The sequence below is a fragment of the Helicoverpa zea genome, chromosome 20, assembly GCF_022581195.2.
Source record: "Helicoverpa zea isolate HzStark_Cry1AcR chromosome 20, ilHelZeax1.1, whole genome shotgun sequence".
In the NCBI taxonomy this organism is placed as follows: domain Eukaryota; kingdom Metazoa; phylum Arthropoda; class Insecta; order Lepidoptera; family Noctuidae; genus Helicoverpa; species Helicoverpa zea.
In genome coordinates this window covers 7,058,454-7,074,364 of record NC_061471.1, presented here as the reverse complement: position 1 = coordinate 7,074,364, position 15,911 = coordinate 7,058,454, and the positions used below count along the sequence as shown (strand labels likewise).

At 37.6% G+C, this 15,911-nt stretch overlaps 2 protein-coding genes across 3 annotated transcripts in view; one reads left to right on the top strand and one right to left on the bottom strand.

The window, feature by feature from the left end:
• Positions 1-193: 193 nt before the first annotated feature.
• LOC124640035 (dynein axonemal assembly factor 10) lies at positions 194-2,760 on the top strand. The gene is made up of 6 exons (XM_047177620.1): positions 194-592; positions 765-892; positions 1,056-1,273; positions 1,616-1,738; positions 1,985-2,097; positions 2,500-2,760. The coding sequence occupies exons 1-6, from the start codon at positions 309-311 to the stop codon at positions 2,705-2,707; spliced, it is 1,074 nt and encodes a 357-aa protein (XP_047033576.1). The 5' UTR covers positions 194-308; the 3' UTR covers positions 2,708-2,760.
• Positions 2,761-3,149: 389 nt separating this feature from the next.
• LOC124640034 (protein pellino) overlaps positions 3,150-15,911 on the bottom strand; it is a 51,001-nt gene continuing 38,239 nt past the window's right edge. For both annotated transcript variants that reach the window (XM_047177618.1, XM_047177619.1), the window contains exons 4-10: positions 13,551-13,745; positions 12,592-12,771; positions 11,971-12,078; positions 8,555-8,711; positions 7,318-7,498; positions 6,859-7,003; positions 3,150-5,740 (exon numbers count right to left, since the gene is read on the bottom strand). In XM_047177618.1, the coding sequence (XP_047033574.1) occupies positions 6,877-7,003; positions 7,318-7,498; positions 8,555-8,711; positions 11,971-12,078; positions 12,592-12,771; positions 13,551-13,745 (948 nt within the window). In that variant the 3' untranslated portion in view covers positions 3,150-5,740; positions 6,859-6,876. The remainder of the gene's footprint in view (positions 5,741-6,858; positions 7,004-7,317; positions 7,499-8,554; positions 8,712-11,970; positions 12,079-12,591; positions 12,772-13,550; positions 13,746-15,911) is intronic.

Below are 15,911 nucleotides of genomic sequence, written 5' to 3'. Positions count from 1 at the left end.
AAATATTTCTTCTGCATATTCATGTCTTCAAAAAGTATGTTTCATTATTTTCAATATTTTTGTAGATGGTATAAAGGCAAGAAGATGGTGATGATGATGATGATGGAGGTAAGGATCTATTCTCTTTCGGAGGATGTACCTTGAAGCAGACTGGCGGTTTTAGTACATTTTTCATGAACAAACTAAACATGTCATCAGTTGCCATAGCAACAGATAAGTTGTTTACACTTTAAGGTTATAAAGATTCGATTTCTATCAGGTTTATCGTAAAATAGAATTTTAAAGAACGGTTTAGATATTAAGCTGCCATGGAGGAATTAGATACTCCCCAAGTCATAACGCATATTGAACACAACATTAACCATTCTATATTCGACTGTAAATGGATCCCTTGCTCTGCAAAATTTGTTGTTATTGGTACTCTGCCGAAAGGAAGTGGTATGCTAGAAATCTACGAAATCAACTCTGGCGAGATCCGTAAGATCAAGGAGATAGAAAGGCCAAACTCTTTTAAATGTGGGACGTTTGGGGCTAGTAACGACATTGAAAGAAGATTAGCAACTGGTGACTTCAAAGGCACTTTAGAAATATGGTAAGATAGAAATAAATAATGATTCCATCATAAACTTTAACGAAGCAAAATCATTTTTTCAGCAAGAATTACATTGTCATAGTATCTTAGTTCAGTTTACTTTAATACTGGAACTATTTACCAAATTCTCAATGTTTCTACAGTATCATAATTTTACTACTCTTACTTACAGGGATTTAGAGAAGAGTTGCCAAATGTACATCACAAAAGAACATACAGATATTATCAACTCTATAGATGGAATGGGAGGCAATATCAACAACTGCGGTGCCCCTGAAATTGTCACTGGCAGTCGAGATGGTAATTAGAATGTTTAAAAATAGAATGCAAACATACTTTTCTGACAATGGAGTTACGCTATCTTTCTTAATCATTTTTTAGATATCATAGGCAAATTAGCTTTTATAATGTACATAATTTCAAGTTCAATTTAAAGGTTTTCTTACACGAAATATTATTGCAGGCACAGTCAAAGTTTGGGACCCTCGTCAAAGAGGCAAACCTGTAGCTAACATGCAGCCAATGAAAGGAGAAACAAAACGCGACTGCTGGGCTGTTTCCTTTGGCAACTCTTTCAATGATGCTGAGAGAATTGTAGTTGCTGGATATGACAATGGGGACCTTAAAATGTTTGATCTGCGAACTATGTCCCTGAGATGGGAATGTAATTTGAAGAATGGGGTAAGGCTGCATGAATTTTATTGAGTTTAATCATTTTTCCAAATATAATAAAATAAAAATGTAAATTACAAATTCGATTGTCTTATCTATTCTAATATTATAAAGCTGAAGGGTTTGTTTGTTTGTTTGAACGCGCTAATCTCAGAAACTACTGGTCCGATTTGAAAAAATCTTTCAGTGTTAGATAGCCCGTTTATCGAGGAAGGCTTATAGGCTATAGGGCCGCGGTAACTCTGGAACAATCCCGCAGCCCCGGCAGGCTTGGCTACCAGGCTGGGCCCGATGATGAGTAGTGAGGGTCTTAAAATTCGATGAGGTTAGTAAATATATATATTATTCCAGGTATGCTCAACTGAATTTGATCGCAAGGACATTCCAATGAATAAATTAGTAGCAACAACATTAGAGGGAAAGTTCCATGTGTTTGATGTTAGAACTCAGAACCCTACCAAAGGATTTGCTCAAGTAAGTAACTGAAAAAGATGCTGAAAAGTATTTTTTAACTTTATCAATCATTTAGGGTTTATATAAGTGAGCCTAGAGAGAGTAGATACATAACAGAGAAGATAGGAGGAATATTGTTCCTACATAGAGAACTGCATTGAGGAATATAAGGAAGAACATAGTAGTAGGTAGGACATAAGGGAGTACTTTGGGTAGTACATACGAAAGTACATAAGTGTGATAATAAATAACTTTTTGTTTTCACAGGTACTAGACAATACCAGCAAAAGTGGTACAATATGGGTGGCGCGTCATGTCCCTCAGAATCGTGATATTTTTATAACTTGTGCTGGCAATGGTCAAGTCTCTCTTTGGAAATAGTAAGTAAACATATCTTTACATAGAAAAGTAATTAATTTAAGAGTAGGTACCTAAATAAGATATTTCCTCATTTTAGGTACTAGACCCTCATTACAATATAATCCTCCCCCTTCGTGCCCTTACCCAATTTTATTTGGAGTTGGCTTAATTTCGTATTTCCTTTTCATAATATTTCAGACATTATCTATTCTAATATTATAAAGCTGAAGAGTTTGTTTGTTTGTTTGAACGCGCTAATCTCAGGAACTACTGGTCCGATTTGAACAATTCTTTCGATAGTTAGATAGCCCATTTATCGAGGCTATAGTCTACTTTTTATCCGGGTTCGTGCAGAGGTTCCCACGGGATGCGGGTGAAACCGCTGGCAGAAGCTAGTATACTATATTCCTCATGCTTTTCAGTGAATACCCAGAGCACAGATACCACGTGGACGGTCAAGGCGTTTCAAGCGGCGTACCAGGTAAACTGAAGCGACTTCAGCGTATGGTTGTGAGCACCCAGCCTATCAACGCCTGGGAGTGGAACCGCGACCACCTCGGTCTGGCCGTCGCTACTGCTTACGATCAGTATGTTCGGATCCTAGTCACTACTAAACTGAACTTGCAGTAGATTTGTGTGATTGTGTACCTTGTTTCCAACGTAAATATATTTATGATTAAGTTTATACTATTTTATTTCATGTATTAATTGTTTCCCACCGCTTTTGCCCGCTACCCGTGGGTACAAACACTTTTTTTTTCTGTAGTATACATAGGTGCGTACAATAATCATTTCCTTTATTTTCGATTTGTCAAAGTGACTATAGTTTGCCTCATGCAATGTATATGAGATTATAAATAAGTATTGGTATGTATGTATTTGAGTTATCAATTATTTATGTTATGAGTGTTTTGCATAGTTATAAGGGTATAAATCAGAGCAGTGATCGGACAATCAATAATAATTGTTTAACAACGTAAATTGTTTACGTCGTGGACGTGTTATGTTTCTTATAATTGCTATTTGTATGTCTAGTCCCTTGAAGATATGGGTTCGTAAATAAAACAACGAGTCAATTTTCTAACTAAAAGAGCGATTTATTGTTAGCCCTAGTACTTAGGTACACATTATAAATAAAATTAAGGCTAGCATTCAGTTCTTATGACCACTAATAATTTTCACGTGTATTTATCGTGCGCTTCGTACTAAAGTTACGCAGACTGTATTGTACTACAAACAAAGGCGTTTAGGTAAGCTTTGTAGATATTCAACGTTAATTGTCCATTTTTAGGTACTTTCTATATTTAAATTGTAAATAAATAGAAAGTACATAGTTGCATTATCAAATATCTACAAGACTTTCGCTTTGACCTTCGGTCAGACACTAGTCGCAATGACAAAGATACATGAGGAATTTCCTGTTATCTCGTAAACACAACTTTAGTACGTCGCGACGATTCGTCGAAATAAAAGCGTGAGTGACTACATTCTCCAGATAACATCTTCACCCTAATGAAATTAATGCTAATTAATTCAAATTCTTATCAAGAAACGCAACTTTATAATATAACACAGACATTACCATTGCTACAAGTTAAACTGTATGGTCCAATATTTCAGTAGCTTTATGGTTTTTGATTATGCAACCACACTAATAAAATTATTTGAAAATCATCCTTCATATCATGGCTGATAACATCTCTACGCTGATTTAAACGACTACATTATATCGACTTTTAAATAAGCATTCATTTTTTACCAAAATCTTACGATTAAAGTCTAAAACAACGATGTGCAATCCACTTGCGGTATCTAGTTCACAATTTCATCTGGATAACACATTAGTTTTTTGTCTTGTAATTTATCACTCAAAGGCAATAATGTTACGTGTAACCCCTAACTAGTGAATTGTACAAAAACTAAATTTTCATACTCCGTAAGCTAACGTTTGCTACTTCTATAAAACTTACATTATTTATACACTCTCATGTATGATGGACTTTAAATTTAGACCTGCTTCTTATGAAGCCAGAATTTTGTATGTTGAGATCGCATTTGAGCGAGCAATTACTTTGGGACTTTTTTCGATTATTGTAAGATACATTGTATTTTGGATTGAAACAATGTCCAACATACAATATCTTACATGTCATAGGAACTGACGTCTAGTGGTGCGGCAAATAACGCACTGAAAAGCAACAGGATTATGTTACGCATAGTCTATCTGACGGATAGAACAGCTCATTAACATAGTGCAACTGCTGGTTAGTGTGTTACTTGCTAAACCTTGATTTTCTCACAAATCTTAGTCAATTGCGAAATTGTAACCGATTTATCTATCCGATTCAATTTAAATAATCGTAGTTTTAAGTCATCTTTCCACTTTTTGTCGACATTCTGCGATCACATATCATATGACATCAATCAACATCAGACAATGTTGACCTCTATATTTAGACATAACAGCCATTTAAACATAGAAACATTTCACTCAAATACAAACCTTCTCTTAATATAACAATCCACAGTATATTCTTAAAATAGTTGATGCTTAAACTGATTACCAAATCGAAAAAAATATAACTGCTTATGCTCTATGTAATGTGTATACTTTATAATATATATCCCAATATGTTGATTGTCAAATAAGAAATGAGACCATATTGAAAAATAATTTGTATCTTAAACATATTATCAACTTAGTGTTTGAAGCTTAGAGCAGTAGTATACGAATCTACCGGTAAAAGGCTGGCTCATACTTAACTATTAGACAGCTCACACGCTACGGAAACCAACATAAGTTACTAACTACCATGTATAGAAATGAACGTACATTGAATATTTACATTTGATTACCTTATATTAATAGGGCTGGTACTACACTATCGACTCGTTGTGTTGGCCTCAGCGTAATGTTTGTTTGTCACCAAACATGGCCGCCACAAACTGTCAGATAGTGTCGTACCGAGTAAAAAGCACAGGTGGATTCATAAAAGTATTGAGAGGCGTGTGCAATCAAAATTATTATATTCTAGATAAGTTTCAAACGAAACATCTATTAATTAAATAATTCAGTTCATTCATAATTACAACAATTATTAATTAATTCTAGCAATAAAATCAGCACAGCAATGTACAAAGCTTTTAAATATTTTTTGTTATTTCATGAATTTTCTCTCCGCCATAGTATCTTACATGTTGTGTTCAACAAATAAATATTAATAGTTATACGCAATTTATAATGAACCTTAAGTTAACATACAGACACCGAAAACATAGACTTATGAACGTAACACATTTGCATACAACGGCAATATAATAAATACATCGCAATTCATAATCTATCTATCAATAAGTATTCGATGATACAATATTTTATTGGAAATTGCGAAATTAGTGTTTTGTAATAAATAAGTTTATGTTGGGGGAAAGTTTATAAATAAAGATTTTAAATAAATGTATTGTCTAAGGGTGTGTGTAATCACATGTGGGGTGATATCGCTAGTTGTCATGGGTCAGCCTCTCTGGGAGGCTGGCCATGCGTGTGAGGAGCGCGGGGCTGCGCAAGCGAGTGTCTCGTCACGAGGCCGGGGCTGGCGCCTGCCGTCATGTAACACGTCCTTAATGCACTTTGTACGCACACGTCAGTAAGCCGCTGGCGACCTGCAATAAATAAAGATATTATTAGATTTACATTTAATTTTATAACAGCCTTTTAAGGTATTGCAAAAATATCGAGCGTTCTTAATTCAAATCATATGAATGGTACAGTATTTTTTTGCTCACAGATAAACGTAACTACGTAAAGATAATGTTGTATTATGCTACAGAATGCATGTACAGCGTACAATTAATTACTTTGCATGCATTTATTGCATACAAATGATGTAGGTCCATACTGATATGAATTACAGGTGATTGATTAAAACGCAGTCGATATTCCTATTTATTTACTTTATGGCTCTTGATCATTGTAATAAATAAGGATGGTACAATGTGCAACATGCATGTTATGCAGCCTCCAAAGATATTTAAAATAGACATGTGCTGTACGCAATAAGCTTCTACCTACAACAATTATGTAAATCCAGTTAATATATTAAAATAAATACATGTATAACAAAACCTGTTGGTCAGAGCTAATTGAATGTCGTTAGAAAATGTTGACAATTAAGACTGATAACATCTGCTTCCGTTTGTTTGTTTATTCAGCCTTGATGAATTATTTATTTGAAGTTCAATGACGATGTTTGTTCAGTCACTTGCATCCTGGATCGTATGGATGAGAACAATAACGTCCTTCCATAGTGTACGTTTGTATAACTTATTATTTTAATATATCTTTGTTGGACCTCTTTGTTGCTTCCCAACGAATTGTTGTATAACAATTTCTCAAGTCATCACTCGTATCACAACAATTTTCTACTGTGTGTACCTAGCAAATTTAATGCAATATCTTAAAATTGAAAGACGTGGTATTGTATATCACATAAGTAAATATCAAACATTCAAGCTTCTGCCAGCGACCCTTTTTCGAGTTGGGACATTATCAAATGTCCTGCTGCATTCACACCTTGTGTTCGATTTTTACTCTGAAAATCCACCTTTGTTCCTTCTAGAGGCATTTAAGTGCCAGTAGGGTAGCGAAAACTATCGAACAATCCTCCAATAAAAAACTATTACGAAATTGTCCACTACAATGGGTTCTTCATAAGTGATTTCCTTCAAGAGCTTCAGAAATCGGTCTGAACGGCTATATGTAGGTAAATAGTTGTAGTCACCTGTGCGTGTGCGGAGATTCAGTCGAGGTTGTCCTGGAAGATGAGGCGCACGTAGCCGGGCGAGCCCTGCAGCGGCGCGGCGCAGAAGGGGCAGATCGCGTGGAACCCGTTCGTGCCGTGCGGGATGTCCACGCTCGCCCAGTATCTGGTCAAGAGAAAATACCATTTTGTTTTAGCAGAGAAGTTGGTTTTATGATGCTTTATGTTGATGATTGGTAGTTGGTGTGCTCATCATTACATCGATTGGCATGTGTAGAAATATTGAATTTATTTTCTAGTTATACCATTCTCCAAGGCCAATTCATGATGGACTGGAAATAATTCTGCTTTTTATTTTATTTCAGAAAGCCACTAGTTTAATAATAAATAACTTTTTAAGATCAAATACACAAACCAAAATTAAACAAAATATCAAATTACAGATTTAAAGATAGCGATAGATTTTAGGCTTATACTAACTTGACGGTCCTCTCCGAAGCCATGTGTCCACAGGGGTTGAAGGCGTATGTGGGGGGTCCGGAGTCGACATAGAAGGCGGGCTCGATGCCCATGCACACGCGGACCACTGACCCCGCCGTCAGGCACATCGGGCAGCGCCGGGACCCCGACTCGCTGCCTTCTGCTCCCCATGAGTGCTCGCCTGGAAGACATAAACTTTATTATTTTATGCTGTTCACAATAAGTGATATTTGAGATGATTGAAACTTATTAGTAGCGATATGTAAGAGAGATATAATTTAAGTAAATAATATTATGTAGTTCAAACGAATAGATTATGGGAGTTCAATAGAACTCTGTGTAAATTGCATTTCCATTAACATCCCTGCTGTAAAATCTTTTAATATAGGAGTTAAATCTTAAATAATTGCACCTTGATCTTTGAATATAATAATCAATAAATACGTAAAGTTGGGAAGTCCAATATCAATATTGCTAACCGTGTAAAATCCTACCTATAACTTTTAATATGACTAAACTACACCAAAACGGTTAAAAGTCCGATTCCGTAAAGAAACCCAGCAGCTCTAGTATTAATTATGTATAATAATTTGGTCCGTGGGGATGGCATGGCAAATAAGCTTTTCAGTGGAATGACACAGAAACATACTTCCCCAAGTCATTTACTAAATAAAACCTATACTTTTATCTCGTACCTACTTACCCCATTATTTGCCTTATACAAATTGGTACATTATTTGAGATTACCTAGTTATTTATTCAATTAACTGATATAAGTGCAAATTTATCATGATTGAATAATAAATTCGTGATAACCTATTCAAATTATGCAGGAAAATTAATGTTTAAGTTCGTAAATTGATATTTAGAACGGATTCCACATTTTATCTCAGTTCTACATCACGCGGATATAGACTCAAAAATCTTTATCCACAATCATATTTAACTATGCTAATTGCCGGCCACTTTTGTACATAAGTTTTCCCCATCCATCCTACGGTAGACCGCATCCAAAAATCAAAAAGACGCATTTTCAGAAGATTTCTAAGAAAATTACTAGTCCAACCCCTGACCACAGCGCCTTAAAGACAATCAGGGCTCTAGTAAAGCAAATAAAATATTAGTACGGCAGTAACCAAAGAGGCCAATAAAAGTATTTACCGAATTCATTTTGTCATACCTATTTCTGTAATCTAAGAAATATGAAGAAAATTGCTCTGTAAATAATATAAGTTACCTTGCACATGTCCACAGTTAAGGTACACGTAGGGCTGGTTGAGATCCTGATGGGCCGAGGACAGCTTGCGCGGTATGACGAGCGTGTTCAGTCCCACGGGGCACTGCGGCCGGCCCGCGTTCAGCTCGTCCACCAGAGCTTCGAGATCGCGTTTTGTCTGTTGATTTTATTGTGGATAATTAAAATATGTTTTTATAGAGAAAATATAGTATGTATACAATAGAACTTCAATTTCAAGGGAACTTGAGGCGATAGGCGATAGGATGACTCAATTGAGTGTTTGACACAGTTTAATCAATCGGACAAGCTGTTTAACGTGTGTCATATAAATGCTCAAAGTGTTGCTAGTCACTACAGTGAGCTCTTTGAGACTTTTTCTAATATGAATGTGCATGCCATTCTGATTTCCGAGAGTTGGCTCAAACCAAATCTCTTGTCCACCTCATACCCCCTTCCTGGTTATGTTCTCATTCGGAATGATCGGCTTGGTAGAAGAGGGGGTGGCGTGGCAATATACCTTCGATCTGACTTTTCTTACAAAGCCCTGGCTGCCTCTCCTAGTCATCAGGCTAGTGCGGAATACCTCTTTCTGGAGGTTTCTGTTAAAGGAGCTAAAGCCGTCGTTGGTGTTGTTTATTGCCCCCCTTCTGTCGACTACTTCACTGATTTTGAATCGGTTTTAGAATCGATAGGTTCCGAGTATGCACATTATATCATCATGGGCGATTTCAATACAAATCTCCTTGCTCCTAATTCTCCTCGATCCCGTAAACTCCTTCATCTTGTGGAATCATCTAGTTTACACATTTTGCCCTTGCAGGCAACTCACCGATCTACAGTAGGTGATGATTCCTGGCTGGATTTAATCCTTACTTCCGACCTTTCCCTTGTTTCCTCTCATGGTCAATTTATTGCTCCTGGTTTTTCTCATCACGACCTAATTTTCCTCTCCTACATCCTTAAACCTCCTAAGTCCAAGCCTAAGGTTCTGCATAGGCGTTGCTTTGCACGTATGAACGTAGATCAGCTTCTCAATGATGCTGCTGAAATTGACTGGACTCCATTGATAGAAGCTGACTCAGTTAATGATAAGCTTGAAATTTTTAACAACCGGGTGAACGCTTTGTATGATCTCCATGCACCCGTTAAGAGAGTTAGAGTAAAACGTCCACCAGCACCGTGGATGACCGAGCTTATTAAGATCGCAATGCGTAGGAGGGATCGTGCGTTCAGGAAGTTTAAGAAGGGCCGTACGGACGAAAATTGGGCTCAATTTAAAACTGCAAGGAATCGGTGTAATCTTATGATACGTAACGCCAAACGCCGCCATATACTAAACAATATCTCTACTTCTTCTTCTGCTGATATCTGGAAGTTCCTCGGAACACTCGGTATTGGCAAATCGCGACATTTAGACCTACCTAACTCGATTAGTTTAGACACTTTAAATAGTCATTTCTGCACTTCTTCCAATTTGGATAATGTAATCAAGCAAGCAACTCTTAACTATATTGCTGGTCTATCGCGTCCTGACATCAAAACTTTTAATTTTTCACCGGTTGATGAGGAAGAGGTCAAAAAAATTATCCTATCCATTAAATCGAAAGCGGTGGGCTGTGACAATATCAGTCGCCAAATGATTATTTCTATTCTAGTCCCAATTCTTCCTGCTATCACCCACATTATCAACTTTTCCCTATTCTCTGGGGTTTTTCCTTCACTTTGGAGGAAAGCGTACGTCTGTCCTCTTCCTAAAATTCCTAATCCAACTCTCCCCAATCATTTCCGTCCAATCTCGATCCTGCCATTCTTATCCAAAGTGCTAGAGGCTTGTGCCCATAAACAATTCGCTCGTTTTGTCTACGAAAACCAACTTATGAGCCCATTTCAATCTGGATTTAGGCCAGGCCACAGCACTTCCTCTGCCCTTCTCAAAGTGACTGGCGATATTCGACACGCCATGGAAGACGCTAAGCTGACAGTGTTGGTTTTAGTCGATTTCTCAAATGCGTTTAATACCGTCAGTCACGATATCCTTTTATCTATCCTGTCATATATCATGGTCTCTTCCGATGCATTGGACTGGTTTTCTTCTTATCTTCGGGAGCGCCAGCAGTCGGTTCGGGTAGATGAAGTCTCGTCAACCTGGTGTAATTTGGATGCTGGCGTTCCTCAAGGCGGCATACTCTCACCCCTTTTGTTTGCAGTATTCATAAATTTACTTACTCCTGAGCTTCAGTGTTCGTATCACCTCTATGCCGATGACTTGCAGTTATATCGACATACGACAGTTGATGATTTGGTTGACACGCTCGATAAGGTTAATGCAGACTTGGCGGTTGTGAAAAATTGGGCGGACAGGTTTGGAGTGGCAGTCAACCCTGGGAAATGCCAAGCCATCATTATTGGTGGCTCGAGGAATATTATCAGGGTGGATACTTCCAGCTTGCCGCCAGTAGTATTCAATGGCATGACAGTACCTTATAGTGGCAACGTCAAGAACCTTGGCTTACAAATGGACACCACACTGAATTGGCAACCACAAGTCGCAGCTGTCAGCCAAAAAGTCACTAACATACTACGGTTCCTCTACCGTCTGAAAAATTTGCTTCCGCCCAGTGTGAAAGCGATGCTTATGCGAACCTTAATCTTCCCCATAATCGACTATGGTGATGTGTGCTACTATGACCTGAATGCAGATCTGCTCAACAAACTTGACCGGCTTCTCAATAATTGCATTCGATTCGTTTTTAATCTTCGCAAGTACGATCATGTGTCAGTGTATCGAACGCAGCTCAGATGGCTACCTATTAGGCAGCGTCGTGAGGTGAGGGCATTGACTACTCTTTTCTCTATTCTTCACACTCCTACTTCACCTTCTTATTTAACTTCTCATTTCAAATATCTTGGCTCACATCATGACAAAAATTTACGCTCTTTCAACAATCGCCTTCTACAATGTCCTACACATCGTTCTGATATCATACACTCTTCCTTCTTTGTAAAATCTATTCTTCTCTGGAATGAGTTACCTCTGGAGATCAGGATGGTAAATACCCGTCACACCTTCAAACTCAAAGTTCGTGACCACTATCTTGGGAAATTGGCAGAAACATAAATAGTCAGTTTCAAATTAACTTTCTTAATATGTTAGTAGTATTGTTTGTAGTGTACATATTTATATAGTTATATATATACATATATATTATTATTAATTTATTTGTGTATTGTAATATATGTAGGTAACACTAGTTTTTCAGATTTGTTTGCACCTACCAACGCTTTCTCTCCGCCACCCAAAGGTAGACTGGTAGAGAACGCCTAAGGCGTTAAGTCCGCCATTGTACTATGTGTGCAAGAAGTATTTTAAATAAATAAATAAATAAAATATAGAAAACATTTATGGTTCAACTTACCGGTGAGTTTTTAAGTCCTTCAGCGCTCCTCCACAGCAGCGTCGCGCCACACAAGTCTATCATCGTTCCGTCTCTCAGGACATTTGTCTCCGCTTGACAGGGTAGGCCCTACAAAAACAAACAATAATATATTTATAACTTCAACAGTGCGTATGTAGAATAATAAATGTCGGCAACTCAATCGACAAGTAAACGTCGAGGGAATATTTCAATTTCAAGTGTTTCCCATGCGTGTTTCAAATTCCTAAGAAATTCTTCGAACAATATTTGTCCGGGTTTTTCTAAGGTTTCTTTACTTTGAAGGTCTCCAGATGCATTCCAGTATCCTTATAAAAAGGCACGCGATTGAACAGATGTTGTATTTTTTGTGTTCAACTTTTTACGGGACAGCTGATTGCTTTTTTTGTTTGGACAGGTCAGAATTTGTCCATTGTAAGTTTTCTTGGAACCATATTGTACCGGCCAGTTCCGCGTGATTGGACGCTTTTGATTCATTGTTAATGTCTTAAGATTGAAAAATGATCAGTCCTCTTTTGCCAAGATATTTTTTGCACCAGTTTTTACGTACGTTTGTATAATCTGCTACAGGATGTTGGGAAAAGTCTTAGCTTCGTAAGTTACCTTTTGTTGTGCAGAGCGGCTCTCCCTGAGCGAGAAGACGGCGCCCCCGACGGAAGTCTCGCGCCACGGGCCACAGGTGGCGCTGCCGCCGCAGAAGTCCCCGCGCGGATGCATGATCAACACACCATTTGTCGTGAGACCATCTATTTCGTGGTTCTCTGTCCATTTCGTTGCTTTTTCCTGGAATTTTTAACGGAGCATTAACATTTTGCTGACGGCATTTCGGTTTGAGGAAAACCTAATAAATCTAACTTACCCCAAAAACCCAGAGAAATCCATTTTGTGGTAAAAGTGAGGCCTTGTCCTCTAAATTTATAATTGATTGATCTTTTCCTCTAAATCGATTTACAAGATGAGTTGTCAATATTTGAATGTTATGATATCAATCATCAGCTGGGGGAATCAATCATTTTTAATCTTAATCTTCTTTTCCGTTAGTGAAGTTTAGGAAACTAATATAACGAAGCCAAAGTAACATAGTAACAACGTTGCTTTAAAGTAATTTAACTGGTCAAACAAAATTAGTCGAAAAAGCAATCTGGCTCGAATGACCAACATTAAAAGATCGCTGGATCTAAGTGGAGGCTCATTGTGAGTAAATGAAGACTAAATCGTTTGGCATTAGTCGTTCATTTACGTGAAGATGCTACGTCATAACCGCCCACAGATGACGTCAGTACCATTGAATCTGTTCTAGCTAAAAGATAATTAAAGCACATAGAAACATAGTATTCTATAGTAAACTGTAGAAGGGATTAATTGATGAATATCCTTTCAAAGACCAATTTTCAAGTCAACGCACATGGGTCTTTAACCCAAAAGACTGCTTAGTTAAAGCCGTTGGTTCGGATCCCCATTTCTGACCTTCTAACTCCTTAATTAAACGCCAGAGTGAGTTCATTGACAAAATCCTTAAATAATTTTAGTCCTGTTGAATGGTAAAAGGTCAGGTCACTTACCCCTAAAAATATATTTCTGGAGGAGTCAAAGCCTGCTGCGTATATGCGGCAGTTGTTGACGTCGTTACGGTCAGCTATGATGCGGCACGCGAACCGCGATATTGTGCTCTGCAGCACTTTTGTGTCTCCGCTCTTGTCGCCGGCCACTGTGTCCATCACCACGAAGTCTATCGGTGATTCTGATGATCTACCGATCTGACAAGGAAAGGTTTCTGTTAAAAACTTTCATATTTCTTGATTAGAATGTACTTCAGGATTAGGGGTCTAAAAAAGTGCTTCACCTTTGCTCTGAATGTTCTCATAATTTTCGGCTAAGACGAGTCGGGACATAACATTTATGTTTCTTTTAGAATAGACATAAATAAGTAATTACATAGTTAATAACTCTTGTCTTTAAGTATCTCATCGGTACAAGAATCATAAAAGATATCAATATCGCCTACGGAAATACCAAATGTGTAAAAAAAAACTCAAGAACACACGAGTATATCAAATAAAAAACAATTGAACAGATAAAAGAGTTCAGAGAGTGGAATTCCCGAAGGTAACCGCAGCTGTTGTTACTAATGATAAAATCGATTGATAATGAGAAACCGTGTTTACTAGAGCAACAATTTGAATAATCATCAACGTGTAGTAAAAGATAACAATTGTTATTCGAGCTTGTACTAAGATCGACTACAGCTATCGATCCGATTGGCAATGACAGTGTTTCATGTTGAAACCGAAAAGTCAGACATGATGTCTTTGTAACTAAAAAGTCTCAGGAAATTGGACGTGACTCAGGCTTTTTTGTTGAAATGTGGTTAATGAGTAAATCCTCAGCAGGCATCAGTTTCCTAGGAGTGTGAAGGCTGCGTTACGTCACCCGTTCCAAAGAGTGACTGTAGTGCTCTAATTGTCAATGGCGAGAAGCATTCGCGAGCCTCCACTCAAGTGCTTCTTAAAGTGCATCATAGAGGCCACAGGAAGTGGTGAACGTAAATGCTTTCAAAATTTTGGTTACATGGACATCATACTGAAAACAACTATAGGATTCAAATAGCGCAGATATTATATTTAAAAAAATATCTACACGAAAATACCCGAAGAAGCTATTACATACTCGCGTCTAAATTAGTTTGTTTTTTTAAATATTTAACAATTTCATCAACGCTGTCCTATTTGTCGTTTGGCAATCATGCGCCTTATTTCTTGAGCCAACTGGGACGTCAGCATCATTTTATTTTTATACCAACACCAAGCTTTACGTTGTATTAACATATTTTAAAGAATTTTCACGTCTTCAAGGCGCCCTTCAGAGCTGAAAACGCTCAAGTGATCCGTAATTAATGTTTGTTTACACAGATCGTTCGCGGAGCAACCTTTTAATTCCCAATTACGAGAAACTCTAAATTCAATTTCACTCGGTGTTGGGTAAGATTGAGTTCAATTAACTTGTAATAACTTGACGAGTTTACGAGCATAACGATTTGATGGAAATACGCATTTGAACCGTGACATCCATTTAGATTAGTAAGTTGGTTACATACAAATCGGTAGAGATAAGCATTGGAGTGTAAGAGTCCCCGCAGACCACAGACTTTTTATCGGCCGATAGTTTGGTCGGGCTCTTAATCAGTACGCAGATGTAAGCAAGTGCGCACACTATGACGATTTGGTATCGGCCGATAAACAAGTTTGATGGGCTTTCCGATTCAATTCAAACTAAATTGTCGGCAAACTATCGGCCGACCGTATAATCAGTATTGGCTCCCTACCACACGCGCACACATAACGATTTTTTAGTCGGCCGACTAAGCCGATAGTTCAGTTCGCTCCGAGCTTTGACAGCGAATGGTCGGTCGCGCGTGTTTTGTAAAATGGCGTCACCCAAGTCTCACGGCCAGTTTCTTCATCAAAAGTTAAAGTTAAAGTTATGGCTAAAGTAATGTCTAAAGTAAAAGTAACGGTTAAATTAAATTTTTCTATTAGTTTTGCTGTCACTTTAGCCTTGAAAAAACGAATTTGACCGTTACTTTTACTTTAGACATTACTTTAACTTTAACTTTTGATGAAGAAACTGGCCGTCAGTCACTTATTTCGGAATCTTCGATCGTAACTTTGATCGAGGAAGTCGAAAAACGCCCTGCACTTTAATAATCGAGTAATTTGGAATGCATAGTGTAAAATTTTCCATTTAATAATCTATCACTAAATATATATGATGCACCCAATACTCTCGGGCTCTCTTTTTAATTTTCCTTCTCCGGTGTATGAGAGCAATAATAACGTTTCTATGCAATGTTTTATTAATTTTCATTGTGCGGTGCGACCACTCTTTTCACCAGTTGGTTAGAAACTAGCAAATAGTCGGCAGAC

Bases quoted from the DNA above. Each gene is read 5' to 3' on its own strand.
- LOC124640035 (XM_047177620.1), top strand. From the start codon at position 309: ATGGAGGAATTAGATACTCCCCAAGTCATAACGCATATTGAACACAAC. The intron at 1,274-1,615 runs GTAAGGCTGCAT...ATATTATTCCAG, and splicing joins AATGTAATTTGAAGAATGGG to GTATGCTCAACTGAATTTGA. The intron at 1,739-1,984 runs GTAAGTAACTGA...TTGTTTTCACAG, and splicing joins CTACCAAAGGATTTGCTCAA to GTACTAGACAATACCAGCAA.